Here is a 16923-nt window from a genome sequence, read left to right on the forward strand (position 1 = left end):
CTTATTCCCTCAATCGGGTTCATGTACTGGCATTTCACGCACTCGTCGACATACGGTTCCTCTGTGCAACGTGTGAAGCTCCTATACAGGTTGCATATCTCCGTTCTCACGGAAGAATGAATATATGTTACAACAGTTTACCTCAGTCCTCAGCGATCTGACCTTGAATCATTCATGATAAGGGTGTGTGGCTGGCCGCTGAACTTTGCATGCTAGAGGATTATTTTGTCCTCTCTCCGCTGCCGATATTCAATCGTGCTAATGAACACTGACTATTCCCCGGCCTCCTTGCGCACCTTCGTGTACATCGTATATTCGGAGTGCATTTTCCCCCAGTACTGTCTTTGACCCTCGTCGCCGAACACGTTACTAAGGGCGATCATTTCACTCAAGGCAAACCCAAGGGCCAAATTTCACACTTCGTAATCCTGCACATCACTCACAACCGGAGATCCGAATCATGCAAGCCCAATGAATAATGCGAATGTTAGACCCTACATAACGATTACATTTTACCTAGAAGTATCGTCAAGTGATTCACATGCTAAGTGCAAGCCAATGTCGAGAACAGATTCTACTGGCTATTCGCACTATAACTTTTTCCCTTTTCTCGTATGCTATCCCCTAGGACAGCTCAGAGGCACTGACGCGTCTTAACAGATTCCGTGGGATATAAATATAGAAATTCCCTGTCTCTTTCTTGATTGGATATCGTGAGTATTCCAAGGTATCATGTGTAGTGCGAATGAGAGCTAGCTACAATGCTTGTGGTTGGTGCTACAGATATATCATGCAAGCTCATCATGAATACCAGCACAAACATGTCAATATCTGTAGCATAGAAAACGAGTTGGTATCTAGGTATTGTTGCCAATGATCATTCACCGAGTTCTTAAAGGCCTGACTCTTCTTCAGAGTCACTGGAATCCTGATCATTCTGTTCAACGAATTGTCAAGTACTGAAATTGACTAATAATATATGATACTCACGTCGATGAACACCGGCGGCTCTTGACCATCTTCATCAAGAGACGTCCACGGGAGGTGTGGGGTAACCCATCTGATACGCTGTTCAGTGAACCAACAAGTCGGCTCAATAATTGCACTCACAAATCTTCGCCTGTGCGTTCGGGGGATATTGATGACCGCCTACCAGCGCGGGAATACCTGGGATGCTTAAGTTCATACAAAGGAGTGAAGCAATGGTCCGGCATGCTCCCGCTGCGTGTCAATCCAGCTTGTGCGTCACTCCACCATTTCACCTCGGCCGTCGCACCAAGAGTGCCCAGGGGCGCTACAACGGGGGCGGAAGATAACAGAGCAATGTTGATATTTTCTCCGCCTGCACCTAGATGAGTATATTAGTTTCAGACAACATGGCACACTTACTTTTATCTGAGAGGTACAAGGTGTAGGCAGGACAATAAAAAACCTTGATAACGAGATGAACCGACTTGAGGAACTCGATGCTGGAGAGCTTCCCAAGAACGTCTTGAGAAATGGTTTTTATCCGAGGTTTATTCATGATCAAGATAGCGCCAGTGGTTCCCCTTCTGAACTGCCATGTTCCTTTGATAGTAGCTGTAGCAATCCCAGGCACACCTCTGGTGGATTCAAAGCCGATCGGAATGCGATATCAGGACGGATGACATGCTAACTCACGCGTGAGATTCGACGTTCAATTCTAATCTTCTGACATTTTTCGACCAAGCAGTGAATTCAGACTCTTCCGGACAGTCCTTGGGTCGATGTTCGTCAGACTCGGGGTCGATGCCTACACGGCGGAGAAGCGACTGGAAATCGTTGGAGTAGATGGAACCTTTGGGGATAAAATTGCCCGTGGCTTTATCGATCTTTCCGTATGACCCAACCTGCGCGACGTCAACATACAACTAAAGACGACGTGAGCCAGTGATCAGACGTACTGGAATCTCTGCGGGTGGGTCCCAGTTCGGATACTTCGTGGTTCTCTCGAATATGAGATCCATGAACTTGCGTTGCGCATTCGACTGGGTGAATAGCATCTGTGGTGATGGTATGTGGTTTACCGAGAAGTAACAATCTCGAGGTTTTATAAGGTAAAGGTCAGGAAAGCAGTGCAACTGTACTGCTGTGCGACAGGCGCCAAAAACTCTGATGGTATACCACGACGTGAGAGCATTCTGGTAAAAGCATTAATGCAATTGCCATTGGTCTAGTCATCTGGCCGCGGTCACGCCGTGGATCCGTTCAAACAAACACAATGATCATTGATTAGTTCCGAATGCTTCAGGCTAGGTCTAGGTTGCTCGAATCTGTTATTACAGGGCGGTGATTAGATGCCTTGTTGAACGTTTGCGTCTTTCACTGGCGTCTGCTGCGGTCAGGCTGTACTTACTGATACTAGTAGCAGTGGGCAGCCGCGGTCTACGTACAGCAACTCCGACCGAATAGGCATCTCGGCCCAGATATGCAAGCTCTATTATGTAAGTCATACTATGTTCTCTCGCAGTCTACCTCCCTCCCTGCTGTGTAGTTCTCAGATCATGGACCAACCTGTTACAACACTTTCACCTATATTCTCTCGTTACGCTCTTCGTTAAAATTCCTCACTTCCTCCCGGTACCCCACCTCGTCAACGTTGCCTCAGTAATGCTTCCGACCGAATAATTTTTGGTCCCCAACAGTCGAAACCATTTCTATTGTGGCTGTAACATTGTATATCCTGATTTTGGGGCTGCGCTCACGTCGCATCGCCACCTTGCCACTCACTGCAATATGATTATCAGCTGCGCGAGTAATTTGCACGTGGTGGGCTGGTGGCAGTCCCACTCCGGGATGGCGCGAAAACAGTGACCGACACCTCGCAAGTCAAAGTAATTCACTGGGTCGATCACCTTAAACCAGATCTCTTCGTCTCACCTACGGAGCGGATTCGTAAAATGTACAATCTCATTACAGACGTGCTCGTGCCGGCACTTGGTACACGTTCTTTCGGGAATATCTATTGGTACACAAATGCTTTAATTTTCGAGATTGTAGGAATCACGTTGAACGCAGACGATATCGCTGGAAACGTGTTAGTGGTCAAACACGTGTGAAGGAGTTATAGGCTGCAGAGAAGTGGACATGCCGTCAATCAACGGAATCGCCAAACAGTGAGCCCGAGATACCTGTTATATGATGTGTTGACTGACAAGGAGCAGATCAGAGTATCAGTCTGGGTTCTAGAGACGAAGGACAGTTGAAATCGAGTGTTCATTAGATCGCGAGAATATTCTCGGTTGGATCAAGTGACAGCCTTGGTAGATTGGCAATATATTCTGGATCTAAAGTGGGGAATCTCGTCGCAGAAAGAAATTGCAATTCGTAAATATCAGAATGCAGGAACGTTCTCGTGACTATTCTGATCGATCCGCACAACCTTATCATCAGCCTTCGAGACAGACTCCAGCAGCGGGGAGTCCTGTTTGACATAGATGAGTCCATCGAGCTGCCATGTTTCGCTAGCACTTTGATCGATCCGTGCTTATCAACAATATTTCCATCAACTCATCAAAATTTTCATTCTGCTGCATGTCATGTTTAGTTACTAGTGGTCTGTCGTTCCACGTCGCTTTGACTTCTCATACGTGTCACCCGGTAACTCATGCTTCTCACTTTTTCCATGAAATGGGCATCGTCACATCGACAACGTGATTGGACAAAACGTCGTTCCGTGCACATTATCATATCCCGGTGCTGACAATCATGGACTTCCCTTTAGATGCAAGATGTCATTCAGTCGCACTCTGCACCCGGAGAGCCGATATTGTAAGAGGTCGGATACGTTTTACGCATTGAAACTCGATCCTGCTCTCGCTTGTCGACAAAAGATCGTTGGTGTTCACGTTGCTTTTTTTGCTCGAACTACCTCATACTTCCCCCTTCTTTGCTCGTTGTACTCTGGTAGATACTACTGACCATTTTTTTGTTGCGAAAACCAAGGTATAGACTGGTGCATCGAGAGCGTACTTACGAAAGTCTTAATATTACAATATGACACAGGCTCATCGTGTACTATCTTACCACAAACGCTACAGATGCTCGTTACTGTGAACGTGGATGTCGTCTTCCGGCTCAGAGTCGCTGGAATCCGAATTCTTTTGTAGAAGAAACCGTCAACTATGAAACTTGGCCAAATAAATGTGATACTCACGTGGATGTATATCGGCACCTCTGTGCCATCCTCACGAAGAGGCGCCCACGGGACGGGAGAGGCTATCCATCTTGCACGCCCCTCGATCAGCCAACATATCCATCATAGCAATAATGAGTACACTCACAACATTTCACCTGTGCGTATTGGGGATGGCGTCGCTCGCCTGTTACGAGGGTGCCTCACATGCAAAAGTTCATATAAAGGGGAGTAGCAATGCTCTGTCTTGCATCCGTTGCGTGTTAATCCAGTTTGTGTGTCACTCCACCATCTCATAGTAGCCATGGGGTCAACCGTTCCCACAGGCTCCGCATTAGGCGCGGAATCTAGAAGAGCTATGGAGAAACTTTCACCGCCTTCCCCTGGATGGGTATATTGATTTCTAATGAGATAAAATGCTCACTTGTATCTGAAAGGTACATGGAAAAGGCAGGGCAATAGACGGCTTTGGTAACGAGGCGCATGGATTGAAAGAGGTGAAGTGTCGCGAGTTTCCCTACGGCGTCTGAAGTAATGCGTTTCGTACGAGGCTTGTTCATGAGCAAGACGGCACCAGTGGTGCCTTTCTTAACTTGCCATGTCCCTTTAATTGCAGCTGTGTCGATCTCAGGGACATTTCTAGTAGAATCAATGGAATGCGATATCAGGAGATGATCGAAAGCCGAGGACCTGGCAACTGACCTTTGAGAATCGACATTCAATTCAATTTGTTTGACATTTTTAGACCAGGTTGTGAACTCAGGCTCTTCTGGACATTCTTCGGGAAGATGCTCGCCAGACTCAATGTTGATACCTGCATCAATGAGATGATCCTTGAAATCATCTGAGTATATAGAGCCTTGGGGGATCAAATTGCCCGTGGCTTTGTCAATCCTTCCGTATGACCCAACCTGCTCAACATCAACATGAAAGGCAATGTGGGCCACTGATAACACGCACTGGAATCTCCGAGGGCGGGTCCCAGTTGGGATACTTTCCAGTTCGATCCAATATAAGTTCGATGAACTTGCGTTGGGCGTGCGAATTAGGCTGCGTGTCCCAGGACCACATGATGTGTACGATGAATGATCGGTGGGTAACAGTAAAGATTAAACTCTTGAGATTTATAGGGGATAACTAGAAGGCAGTGTACTGCTGTACCGGTGCTGTGTGACCTGTGACAGGCCGTCACGAGATCTGAAGCCTCGACCAATCCGTAAAGCAGTTTTTTTTGTCAAGGTAATACTAAAAGCGGTGACATGCCTTGGTAGTTGAACGTGGAGTATCTCAACGTGCAGTGCTGTGGCAGCGCCTTCAAGGTGCTGCGCTAATAGGGCACCTGTGCAGGTGATTTAGGGTATGCATGTTCTACTTATTACACACATCCACAGGACTGCGCGTTTGGAAGCCTGGCTAAAATACTGCAACCTGGTCATTGCCTCATCAGAGCTCCAGCTCTGAGCCGTCGATCAAGCCTCGGTGGTCTTGTGGTCGCCTCGTCGATCACTTATATCATGTACTGAGTGGTTGCTTGTATAATCGAATGGCAGTTCTAGAATTGTTCTGGAGTTTGATCAAGATCTAAAATTTGGCGCGGGGGTTCGTCATTTTGCAATTGAAGCAACTTTCACGAGTCGCGATATCAGCTCCGCGCCCAATGCGAATTGATTATATTCATGTACAACTCACAATGATCGAACATAGTCTACTATCTGTACCTCGAGAGGAATGGTCAGCGAGGGAACATTACGAAGGGATATGCAACCGACTGTATCAAGACCCTGTGATTCTCCACTCTCTTTGCGATCCATTTGAGGGATTGCGCACCAGACGAAGAGAGGAGGTAGCCATGCCCAGGACAAGACTTCTATCGTCACCAAGCATTGAACCCACCAAACTCCGGGAGCATAACATGCGATCAGGATTGCTACGGATTATCACTGGTTATTTACATCCCAAAACGAGGATGTAACTGCTCACCTAGTATTAACAAAATCATAGAAACAGTGAGGGATATACTCGGCCAGCCGATGAACACAAGCGTACAACACAATCGAAAGCGCGAAGCCGTCAAGACCTGCAATTGCGTGCATATCGATACGTGCAAGGCCAGATTCGCTACAAACGTCTTTAACCCATGTTCGATCACAGGCTTCGTATATGTTAACCACCGCTAAACCGCACAACATAGAACCGAGCGCATGTACGAATGACAAAAAGACAAAAATATAGGAACCACGCAATGCATAAGGAAGAAATGATGTCAGGGGTGGTTGTGTTGAAACAAAGACCGCGGAAGTAGTGAGCACCTGCAGATTCAGCGTTAGATATCTTCATATTTCGACTGCGGAGAGTACTACCAAGCCAGCCTGCAACGTCATGGTATCAGTGAGCGAACGATATCACATCAATATCACCCACCACTATGTTAGTGTTACACAATCGATTGATAATCTTCCTCTGTTGTTTCTCCCATTCGTCATCGTCTGTGAAAGACTGCCAGTGGTGGTCGACAGAGGGTCTGGCTACCGAGATCAAGCAGAGTGCACGAAATAGAAAAGCCTTTATAGGGAACTTTTTGGGGTCTGGGGCCTTCCACCAGTCTGGCAGTGGTGACCTACAACAAAAAAAGCTACTCAGTCAACAACCCAAGACTTGTTAGGGTACTTACTTATTGTGCGAAAAAATAGGATTGTCCTCCATTTCAACAGGTGAGCTAGATGCGACCTGATATGGCTCGCTGTGAGTTATATAGGTAGGCAAAAGCATACCGTGCTGGTAGTGGGCGAAGCTAGGAGGAAGATATTTTATAATACACACGCAAGCACTCAGTATATAGGTTGCCCGCATGGGCGACATTCGAGTTGCCGGATGCGATGGCACCCTGTTAATTAGCTTCTGCCTTTACGTTCATGCAACATGCCATCACTGCCACTAGAGCAAACACTCCGAGTCGGGGAGGGATAAACGGCATGCCCCTTTTGAAAACGAGCGCTCACTGAGACTAGGTTGAACATGGCACATCAATCATGAATAAGCGATAGAAAGTCCGAGTTCATAATGTCCGGTGGGAGGAAGATAGTGATTCCTTTTTGTCCATTATGAAAGTCGTTATAAATGAGTAGAAGTTGAGCTGTATAAGAACGCACCTGATGAAAATTATGTGTTGTGGATGTTTTTCGGTGCCTTTTGTAACTTTGCGTGAAAGTCTGGACGATGGACAAGGGACTCAACGCTCATTCAACATGAGGAAGAATAAATATCAAGGGTTTTATAGGTCGATCCGCAGTCTCTTCAAGTTAGAGCATAATTTGGCTCACTGGCCCGGGAGGGTTCGGCAGTCAGAGTGCAGTGAAATTTGAGACTGGTTCAGACTGCACGACCTCGGGACAGCCCTAAATTTAGTTTGAGCCTCGTGTTAAGTACTGGGATATGCCAGGACCTCGCTGGAGGAACGACTGTGGTTGCTCAGTACTCAGTACTTGCTGTCGATCTTTCAAATTGCGAAAATCAAGTTGTCCGAGAAATGGCCAACTCTGGATTAAGCGCATCAATATTACAACTCCGCTCGAACACAGCCCCAGACTACTTGCTTTCAGAGTCAAATTCATGACCGGCAACCGCACAGCTTCGATCGGCTTGAAGCAGTGAGTTTGTCCGGATCGACTCCGTGATGATCATCATGACATATGTACTCGGGAGGTTGAATCTTAGCGATCACTGCTAGTACATGTCGGGCTCAAAAAAAAAACCAATTTTAATGTCGGTCTAATCCCAATTTTTATATATATCCATGATTTCATTGACGTACGTACATAGTAGATCCGGTGATCGCCTAACCATTATGTGACCAGCCCAACCCAGTGCTGACTCGGATGCCTTTGTATTCAATGGCGCATTTAAGGTTAGTACTTACATGTAATACGTTTCTACGATGGGCCCGATAAGTAGTACCGCCGCCATCCTCATTGCGGCAAGGTGGAGCTGTACTACAGTCCAGTGGCATCACGTCCAACTGTCCCAGAAGTAGGATAGGCTGCACACATGACTTCCGCCCCCAATCTCGCCATCTTCCGCAGTTATGCATCCAAACCTAATCCGATCACTCTACCACCGTCAATTCTACTCTCTCACTCAGAAACATGTCTGACGGTCTTTGATGCGTTCCCCAAATCCATCTTTCACTTTCTGGTCATACCCCGGATCCAGCCGCCGTTGAGCGCACGCCATCTCACAGACTTGCGTTCTTTGCTTCGATGCGAGAAAAGTACCGCAAGGAAGGTGCTTATGAACTTAAACGAAGAAGCGAATAACGTGAAGAAGATGATCGAGGAAGAGATGATGAAGATGTACAAGTTCAAGTGGGAAATTTGGATGGGATTTCACCCGATTTCGAGCATGGAGTAAGCGTTTGTCTATCATACTATGTTATTGTTCCATTGAGTTCATTCTCATCATTATGGCATTGTTTCAGACACCTCCATTTGCATGTGCTTTCTGCAGACTTGTATTCTCCGAAGATGAAGTCGAAGAAGCACTACAACTCGTTTCATCCTAGCTTGGGATTCTTTCTGCATTTGAAAGATGTTCTTTCGTGGTTCGATGCCGTGCCTTCGTATTATCAAAGAGTACGTTGCGCAGCAAAGAACACCTCGTTCCGCAATAATGACAGAATCTTGTAGATGATTAAGCTCGATGCCAGCCAGTATCAGTCGCTATTAAAGGACGGCGACCTTTGTTGCTGGCAGTGCGACCGTGCCCTGGAGAGCATGCCTAAGCTGAAGGCACATTTACAAGATGAGTTCGGTAAGCTGACGACGAGGGAGAAGGCGAAGTCAGAACGGAAAAGGAAACGTACCGATGTACCCGTTTCATCCGTGCAGGCAATGGTGACCGATGATGAGCGACCTGAGAAGGTCGCTCGTTTAACACCTAGCCGGGGTGATGATTCCAGCGATCCAACTCTAGATGTCGACCTACTGTCGTAAACAGGTCACCGGTGCTGTCTTTCCTGCAGCTACATCATAATGACATTCTTAGTCCGATGGTGCATTCGCTGAAGCTAAATGAAGATGGTCGACCAACTATATCATCGCAAACAGTGCGTTTGACGCCAGTAATCGTCATTAAGAGGCCTAGATTGAATCATATGCATCTCGGCGAGGGACTGGAACTCGGGGGACTACTTGGAGTCATCCACTTGAAGTCTTATATCAAGTGCAACGTGGCCTCAGTGACCAAGATCTGTCCACGTTCCAATTGATGTCACGCAGGCCGAAGTTTCTGATTTGTCCTCCAAGTTTCACTCTCTTGCAGAAAAATTTGGTTCTTTCGATACTCAGCTCAAGCTTGTCAACATCCTTCGTAAACTTTGGCATAACATTGTTGGCCCCATAGTACAAGCCCTTAGGGTGCCAAATGTTCACCCTGGCTCGCGTATCTGGGGTGTCCCACTGCTGAATTCACACTGCTTCCTCTACATGCAGCAGGAGCCTACGAGAAGAAGAGAGGCAGTTTGTCTCACATGTATATATCATCGTACACCCCCACTTTGGCGACACTTGTTCGTGCGAGACAGCAGATTTCTCGAGATGCGTCCCCGCAACGTTTTGTTGTCATCGGTCAAGGAAACCTGGACAGAGGGAAGCCACTTGAATGTGTGGCTCCAGAGTTAGCCGGCGTCCCAAGCCTATCGTGTCGTCCTTCATGTCGCTCGAGGATGGCAATGCAACAATCGAGGGTGCATTCGATGCGCTGAATCGTGATCAGTGGCTTCACCTGGCCTGCCATGGAATGCCGAATCGACAACAACCATTTGAATCTTCCTTCGCAATGCGTGATAGGCCGTTGATGATCAAGGACACCATCCGATCCAACTGGCAGAACCCACAGTTTGCATTCTTAACAGCTTGCCACACTACTGTGGGCGATGAGGAGAGTCCTGATGAGTTGATCCATCTTGCTCCAGCGATGCGCTTTCGCAGTGTGAGGGGTTCTATGTGGTCTGTCGATGATAAGATTGTACAGGAGGTTGTGTCTGCTTTTTATGAGAACATGGTGGATGAAGGCAGATTGGACTGCACACGCGCCGCGATGGCGTTGCAGAAGGCTGTGAAGAGAGAAATCATCATGCAGCTTGTGCCTCGAATCTGCAATGATGCTGACAAGCTCCAATGCGTGCTGCGGTCTGCTTCTCCTGGCGTAGGATACTAATCTGCGCCCATATATGACCTTCCCGTGTTCGACGCGCAGAATAGGGAACCCTAAAGTTTCCAGGCAGGGCGCGAGAGAGAATGCGATCTGGATCGGGGAGATTGTCGAAGGACTTAGGACACACTGTTAGCAAGATGGTGCACAGATGGTTAGTGGACATCCAGAACTTCAATACATCGACAGGCCATTATTTGGTTTGCAGGGTCATCACTGTTGCTGATTTTGAAAATAAAAACGACGTTGAACTGGTCGAACGTCGAGAGTGTCTTCGTTTATTCCTTCCGCTGGTTCTGGTGGACCCTGGGAAACGGTGATTATGTCATCCAGGAATCTTCAACACGCCTCTTTGGCCATGAGTGCAATGAGTTGAGTCTCAGGAAATTCTATGCATTAAAGCTTTCCCGCCTATACATCAATAGTTGCTTTTATTCAACCTTCCCAATAAGAAAGTCCACCCTCGCCAGTCCATACAGCCTTACTTGCCAAGATCTACATCGTATTTATCTGCCGGCCGCTTCCGCGCTTGTTCAATATATGCTCCATTATGGCCCGCTTCCCTTCATCTGGAGACCATCGTGGTTGATGAAATTATAGCTCATTTTCGTGCTCCTGCCCCTATAAGTGATTTGGTGATGCTTGAATCGATGACCCTCTCCCTCCCCTCCTTGCCGGGCGGCTTTCGGCAAGAGTCTGTCGACATGTTTGTACTTCATTTTCCTATGTTGCGGAAATTGACTTTGGTGGAATTGCCAGAAAAACCACAAGTTGATTGTCTTTTGGCAATAGTTGCATCTTTCCAGGTGCCAGTGGTGGACTTCGACGCACCGCTGAGCAACATTTATATTAGCAATATCACGCCATTGCTCTCAGTTGTGGGAGAGGTTACTTTTTGTGGGTAAGTGCTTTACTATCTCGCCCCATGCATTCTATCATGTGAACCGTACAGTACCCGAATTCGCGACAAGGGAAACTGAAGCTACTATGTATACATAAACATGAAGTAAAGAATTTTATTATGCCGGATGCGAACACGCGAATCTCAGATTACACGCCTACGTTTAAAGAACTACTATTCCTCACTACAGATTTCAGCCTTTCGTCTTTCGTCTTGTTTACTTCTGTCAGGATCTTTGCGACGAAGTGATTACCTAGTGTGGGGCGTGATAAGCTTGCGATTTGTCTGTGGGCAGGGGTGCAGCTAAAGTTGGAGTTTCATGTGCATGTGAGGCCATGATACCGGTGAGTCGTATATTCAATACCTTTTGGGGAGACGGATGGGTCGCTAACATTAGTGACTGACACCCATTTAGGTGACTGATCGAGCGGGCACGGCGTAGGTGGCATTGCACAGTTGCTGACGTATATGGTCGACTTCTCGGATGTGCTTTACAGTATCAGGGTTCGAATTAAATTAGAGGTGGAGCATGGATGACATCATGTGAGAGAAGTTCGGTCACTTACGTTACGTCTACCTCTTCCTCAAGTACTTAGTCCAGTAGATCAACCATGAAAACTGAAGTGTTTCCCTTAGGTGACGACGCCGCCAACAACGACGGTGACTGTAACCGACTCGGACAAGGGTCACCGAAACGGATCATTTTGCAATTCTGTGGAGTCATTTGAATAATAACTAAATAATCATCATCAACCGGTGCGTATCTTCTTCCATGTCTTCACCGTCGCCTCACACGATGCCGGTTAGCATCATGTCACCAGTCCCTGGTGCGCGTACTCCCCGTCGCGTACAATGGGCAAGCGCAGATCACATCCACGAACCGGAACCAGTCGATCCACACACACTAGACGAGATGGCTCAAGACTGTGAGTAGTGCCCTCTTATTTATTTTCAACCTCGCTTACATCAAATTTTCGCCTAGCCGAACGCGTTCGAAACACTCAAAGACGCACTTGAGCGCCACCGTTCCTCTCGTACACACTCCCCATCCGCTCATGGCATGTCCCCTACGGAAGACGTACATACCTATCCCCCAAGCACACCTTCAACCCTGCCTGCATCCCCTACCTCTTCTGAACCGTTTCTCCCACGCCGCACACACGCCCTCCCAGGCGAAGTCTTCATCGACCCCCTAGAAAGCGCTGGTCTCCCCCTCTCTTCAAGGCAACGAAGCGGAGACTCTGAAATCCCGGCAGACGGCCGTGTCGAACACCTCGCCGTGCGCGAAGCAGCAGGCGTTGTCAGAGCGCATACCAAACGATGGGATGTCCTCGGTCGTCGTCACCGCTCGAAATCACGATCACGAGTCCCAGTTGTAGAACAAGACTCTGAAAAAGAAAATCGTGATACAAACGGCGAAGTCGAAGAGGAGAAACATCACCCAACTCCGCAACAACCACCCAAAAAGTCATGGTGGCATTTCCACACACCCCCCTCAGTTGCTCCTACCCCTCACCACCCCCCACCTTACGCACAATCACGCGGTCCTTATGATCCTGAATCTCATCCTCCGGCATATGCTTCCCAGCCGAAACTAGGCTCTGGCGTGCTGAGTGCGTTGTTGGCGCTCTACAGCAACGAACACGACGAGCACGATCCCTCACATAGCGAAGACGAATCAGACCTCTCTAATCCCGATCGTCCATGGCTCCTTCACTCCTCCCACCCCAAGTCTAAACACAAACAATCGTCCTACAAGACTTTAAACCAAACACTCCACTCCGCCTCAAGCAGCACCGCCTCCCTCCTTTCTTCCCTCAAGCCAGGTCCCTCGGGTTCGAGTATGGCTGCGCTCATTGCGGGTGCGGGGACGTTGAGCGGCGCTGCTGCGCCTACGCAGTTGGAGTTAGCGCCTGATTTGAAGATGAAGAGGGGATATGGGCTTGTTAGGTATCGGGTCGAGGATGGAACCGAGGACGAGGGGACTAGGGAAGGGAATGCGGAGGTAAGGGAAAGACAACGAACATCAACACCTCCCCGTCTCAGCCTCCATCTCCCCCGTCGTTCAAAGAGCACCGATACCGATTTTACGAGAGGGATCGGTGGGCGCGTCGAGGAGGACCACGAAGGTGAGGGGGAAGTTGCTCTTAAAGCTGCTATCCAATCCCAGGATGAGTCCACAATAGACCTCGAGGAAGAAGTGATAGACGTCGAGGAGGAGGAAGGTTCACCAGATACGCTCGCTCCTCCGACGACCGAGACTACCTCTACGTCGACTCCTACTTCCACCCCCTCCGAATCAACTCCACCAACCCTCCCCCCTACCTCAACCTCCACCAAGAAACCAAAATCGAAACGCTGGAAAGGAGTCTTGAAGGATATTCCGCTTCCACACCACTTGCCTACTGCGCACTTGAAGGGGTTTTCGTTGAGCATACCCAAAACGCCTTTAAGATACCCTGTCAGTACGAGTGGGGCTTCTACCCCTGGAACTGGGACGAGGGCGAGTAGTGTTGCTGGTTCGCCTGATGAAAAGGGAAAAGATGATGATTATTTCGGTACAAAGTGGATCGAGGAGCAGAAGGAGAGGGATAGAAAGGAGAAAAAAGAGAGAGAGAGGAGGGAGAAGGAGAAGAGGCGGAAGAGGAAAAGGGCGGAAGTTTATGTGCGTTTCTTTTCTCCTTTTCTTCCTTTCCTCCGTTCACTTCTCTACCACACCTGACTCACTCTCACTACACAGATCACCCGACACGTAGCAGCCATCCTCCAACGGCAAGAATTCATCCTCAAACTAGCCCGTGCAATGATGATGTTCGGGGGTCCCTCGCACAGACTCGTCGCGCAGATCCAAAGCACAGCGCGTGTCCTCGAGCTTGAGATGAGCTGTATGTACCTCCCTGACGTCATGTGGATCAGCTTCGAAGACAGTGCGACGGGGACGAGTCACGTCAAGTTTATCAGGCAGGGGAGTGTGTTGGATGTGGGGAAGCTAGGGGAGGCACATGGGTTGTATTGGGATGTATGTGTCTCTTTTCCATTCGAATGATAAATGAACTAATCTCACTACAAATGCATAGGTCATTCATGACACCATCTCCGTATCCTCAGCCAGCACCGCCCTTGACAACCTAATGCGCAGGAAGCCTACCTACTCCTTCCCCCAACTCATATTCCTAGGCGGTATGTGCAGCAGCAGCATCTGCAGCGTCAGCTTCAACGGCAGCTTCATCGACTCCCTCGTTTCCTTCCCGCTCGGTGCGCTCCTTGTCGCCATCCAGCTCCTCAGCGTCCGTAATGAGTTGTATGGGAACGTGTTTGAGATAACGGTTGCCACACTTCTGAGCTTTATGAGCGCTGCGCTCGCTAGTACGAAGAGGGTTTGTTATGAGGCTGTTGCTAGTAGTAGCGTGGTCTTGATTTTGCCTGTGAGTCCTGACTTCTTTAATTTCCTTTTCCTTACCTCGCTTCCTTCCTTTCATCCTTCCTCTTGGATCGCATCCCACCGCTAACAAACCCCCAGGGCTTCATAGTTTTAAACGGCTCCCTCGAACTTTCCTCCCGCTCCCTAGTAGCAGGCTCCGTGCGTCTCTGCTACGCCCTTGTGTACAGCCTGTTCCTTGGCTTTGGGCTCGCCATCGGAGCTGAGCTCTATCAAACAATGCTCAGCAAACCCCTATTAGGGGGCAAAGATTATATGTGTTCTACGAGTCCATGATGCCGAAGGCGGGTGGTGGCAGCGCACCCCGAGTTTGTGGTGGGCGTTTCTGAGTGTGCCGTGTTATAGTCTGTTTTTGAGTTTGAGGTTTGGGGCTGTTGTTGGGAAGAGGGAGTTGGTGAGTTTTGGTTTTGTGGGGGTGTTTGGGCTTGGTCCCGTCGAACATCTCACATCCGTCAAACTCCTTTCTAGCTGATACTGATTCCGACACCTAGTTCCTCCTAGTCGTCATCTCATGCATTGGATGGGTGACGAACCACTTTGTGGGCACCAAGTTCCCAAACCAGAGCGATATATCAGCCGCTGTTGGGGCGTTTGCTGTGGGATTGGTGTCGAATCTCTATGGAAGATTTTTCGCGGGAAATGCATTTGTCGTTATGGTGCGTTCTCTCTTTTGCATCAAGGAATTGATATCAAACTTCACCACTCGCACCAAACTCACACGTACACAGATCACAGGCATACTCTTCCAACTTCCTTCAGGCCTAGGCAACGGCGGACTATTCAACTTTGTTGTCGATCAAACCACAGGGTCGAGCTCCTCCTACCAAAGCGGGTTCAATACAGCGCTCCAGTTGATCAGCACGAGTATCGGGCTGACCGTGGGTCTCGGAATCAGTTTGGTGCTCGTTCATCCTGTCCAAAGCAGGAGGAGGGCTGCGGGGATGTTTAGTTTGTAGATGTGCGGGCGACGTTGATTTTGGTGTTGGTATGCGTACCCGCTCCCCGCATTGCTACTTTCGTACGTTTGCCTGCATCGTTCCTCGTTCATGCTGAACTAGCATTTTGCATTCAATGTCAACATAGATCTGATAGACATGTAGATCTTCATGCTCATCCATGCTTCCTAAATTTATCGCCTAATTTTCTTTTAGATCGAAACGCTCGTTCACTGTTCATTTTTTTCCTACACGGACATCGTCTTCATTTTCATTGTTTTCATACATTGTTTGTTTGTCTGCGCATGTTCATTTTCATTCTCATTTTGGTTGTCAATCCATTACACAATGTATATACATCAAACGCAATAAACATCGACGTTCGTTTTTATGTCTTCGCTCGTTTGTCTGAGCACGTTCATTTCCGTTTTCACTAATAATATATGCATTGTAATTCATTTGGGAGCTATGTTTGTGTGGGTAAACTCGTGACCAGTCGGTCTACACGAGTTCTCGATATTACGGGGGCTAATTGGGTAGCTGCCGAAAACGATTTGAATCGCTCGAGTAAGTGACTGAAAGACGTAAACTTGACAGTGGCACGATATTTCTCGTCCTGCATCAGGAGCCGATCTGGCGATGGATAACTAGCGGGGACTTGGATGCCGAAGATGTAAAACATGAAAAAAGTGTCAAGTGTACGTAGCCTACAAAACGTCGCGAAGTAACTCCGAGTCGGTTCGGGTTGAGATGAGATATCATTGCCCCGAAAGTTGCATCATTCATAATGCATAATGTCGGGGCCGGTGTGTGATCCGAATGAGCTATACATACGTGCGAGTTAGAGTCCAGTGGGCCGCCGAGCTTAGAGCAAATGAAGATGTACAGATCACGATCACTTGACCGGCCAACGTTTGGTGTTGTATGGATTCCCGAATTGGAAGCTTCATGTGCTTGAGGAGAAAAACATATGGAGAGTCTCGTGTCTTCTGGGAGCAGGCCTGAAATACCGCTCCCCTTCTGGAAGAACTCAGTTTAAGCTACTTCCTTTTCCATCGATAGTACTGGTGCGCTTTGCTCACACGGCAAAGGCGAAAAGTGCCGGGAGTGACAGAGATTTTCTGCTTGGGGGTAGATTGATTGGATAACCTGTACGAGAATTGACGAAGTGCACAAGCGAGGACTTGAGCCCTGCACCGCAAACGTAGTCGGTTCACAACTGATAGATCCTTAGAAGCGAGATGTAAGTCGGCATAAGCACGGGAGAAAACCACTACTATGTCTA

General features: G+C 48.2%; 7 protein-coding genes across 7 annotated transcripts; 4 read left to right on the plus strand and 3 right to left on the minus strand.

Annotated features, from left to right (window-relative positions):
- Positions 1-456: 456 nt before the first annotated feature.
- F5891DRAFT_1046564 (uncharacterized protein) lies at positions 457-2367 on the minus strand. Its single transcript, XM_041362303.1, has 6 exons — positions 1926-2367; positions 1663-1871; positions 1390-1604; positions 1111-1342; positions 991-1060; positions 457-937 (listed from the first exon to the last, which is right to left on the minus strand). The coding sequence occupies exons 1-6, from the start codon at positions 2022-2024 to the stop codon at positions 893-895; spliced, it is 870 nt and encodes a 289-aa protein (XP_041223462.1). The 5' UTR covers positions 2025-2367; the 3' UTR covers positions 457-892.
- Positions 2368-3706: 1339 nt separating this feature from the next.
- F5891DRAFT_1046572 (uncharacterized protein) lies at positions 3707-5322 on the minus strand. Its single transcript, XM_041362304.1, has 6 exons — positions 5117-5322; positions 4859-5067; positions 4581-4795; positions 4305-4533; positions 4178-4247; positions 3707-4121 (listed from the first exon to the last, which is right to left on the minus strand). The coding sequence occupies exons 1-6, from the start codon at positions 5225-5227 to the stop codon at positions 4056-4058; spliced, it is 900 nt and encodes a 299-aa protein (XP_041223463.1). The 5' UTR covers positions 5228-5322; the 3' UTR covers positions 3707-4055.
- A 360-nt stretch (positions 5323-5682) lies between these two features.
- Positions 5683-6925, minus strand: F5891DRAFT_1279852 (uncharacterized protein; the record flags this gene model as incomplete). The annotated part of the gene is made up of 7 exons (XM_041370369.1): positions 5683-5780; positions 5846-5868; positions 5926-6083; positions 6137-6465; positions 6517-6525; positions 6578-6773; positions 6828-6925. 5 exons carry the CDS (start codon positions 6923-6925, stop codon positions 5930-5932), a joined length of 786 nt encoding a protein of 261 aa, XP_041223464.1. The 3' UTR covers positions 5683-5780; positions 5846-5868; positions 5926-5929.
- Positions 6926-7747: 822 nt separating this feature from the next.
- On the plus strand, positions 7748-9532 carry F5891DRAFT_1112696 (uncharacterized protein). The gene is made up of 4 exons (XM_041363740.1): positions 7748-7918; positions 7976-8559; positions 8631-8784; positions 8839-9532. The coding sequence occupies exons 2-4, from the start codon at positions 8201-8203 to the stop codon at positions 9142-9144; spliced, it is 819 nt and encodes a 272-aa protein (XP_041223465.1). The 5' UTR covers positions 7748-7918; positions 7976-8200; the 3' UTR covers positions 9145-9532.
- Positions 9533-9868: 336 nt separating this feature from the next.
- F5891DRAFT_901886 (CHAT domain-containing protein) lies at positions 9869-10270 on the plus strand (the record flags this gene model as incomplete). The annotated part of the gene is made up of 1 exon (XM_041373478.1): positions 9869-10270. A coding segment is annotated over one exon (402 nt), but the record flags the coding sequence as incomplete, so codon positions are not given.
- Positions 10271-12046: 1776 nt separating this feature from the next.
- F5891DRAFT_508970 (uncharacterized protein) lies at positions 12047-15216 on the plus strand. The gene is made up of 6 exons (XM_041372078.1): positions 12047-12190; positions 12247-13929; positions 14005-14283; positions 14342-14689; positions 14785-15097; positions 15195-15216. Exons 2-5 carry the CDS (start codon positions 12325-12327, stop codon positions 14977-14979), a joined length of 2427 nt encoding a protein of 808 aa, XP_041223467.1. The 5' UTR covers positions 12047-12190; positions 12247-12324; the 3' UTR covers positions 14980-15097; positions 15195-15216.
- F5891DRAFT_1046590 (uncharacterized protein) lies at positions 15075-16084 on the plus strand. Its single transcript, XM_041362305.1, has 2 exons — positions 15075-15310; positions 15384-16084. Exons 1-2 carry the CDS (start codon positions 15215-15217, stop codon positions 15657-15659), a joined length of 372 nt encoding a protein of 123 aa, XP_041223468.1. The 5' UTR covers positions 15075-15214; the 3' UTR covers positions 15660-16084.
- The last annotated feature ends 839 nt before the right edge of the window (positions 16085-16923 follow it).

This window comes from Suillus fuscotomentosus (genome assembly GCF_016647785.1).
Source record: "Suillus fuscotomentosus strain FC203 chromosome Unknown F5891scaffold_43, whole genome shotgun sequence".
Classification (NCBI taxonomy): Eukaryota; Fungi; Basidiomycota; class Agaricomycetes; order Boletales; family Suillaceae; genus Suillus; species Suillus fuscotomentosus.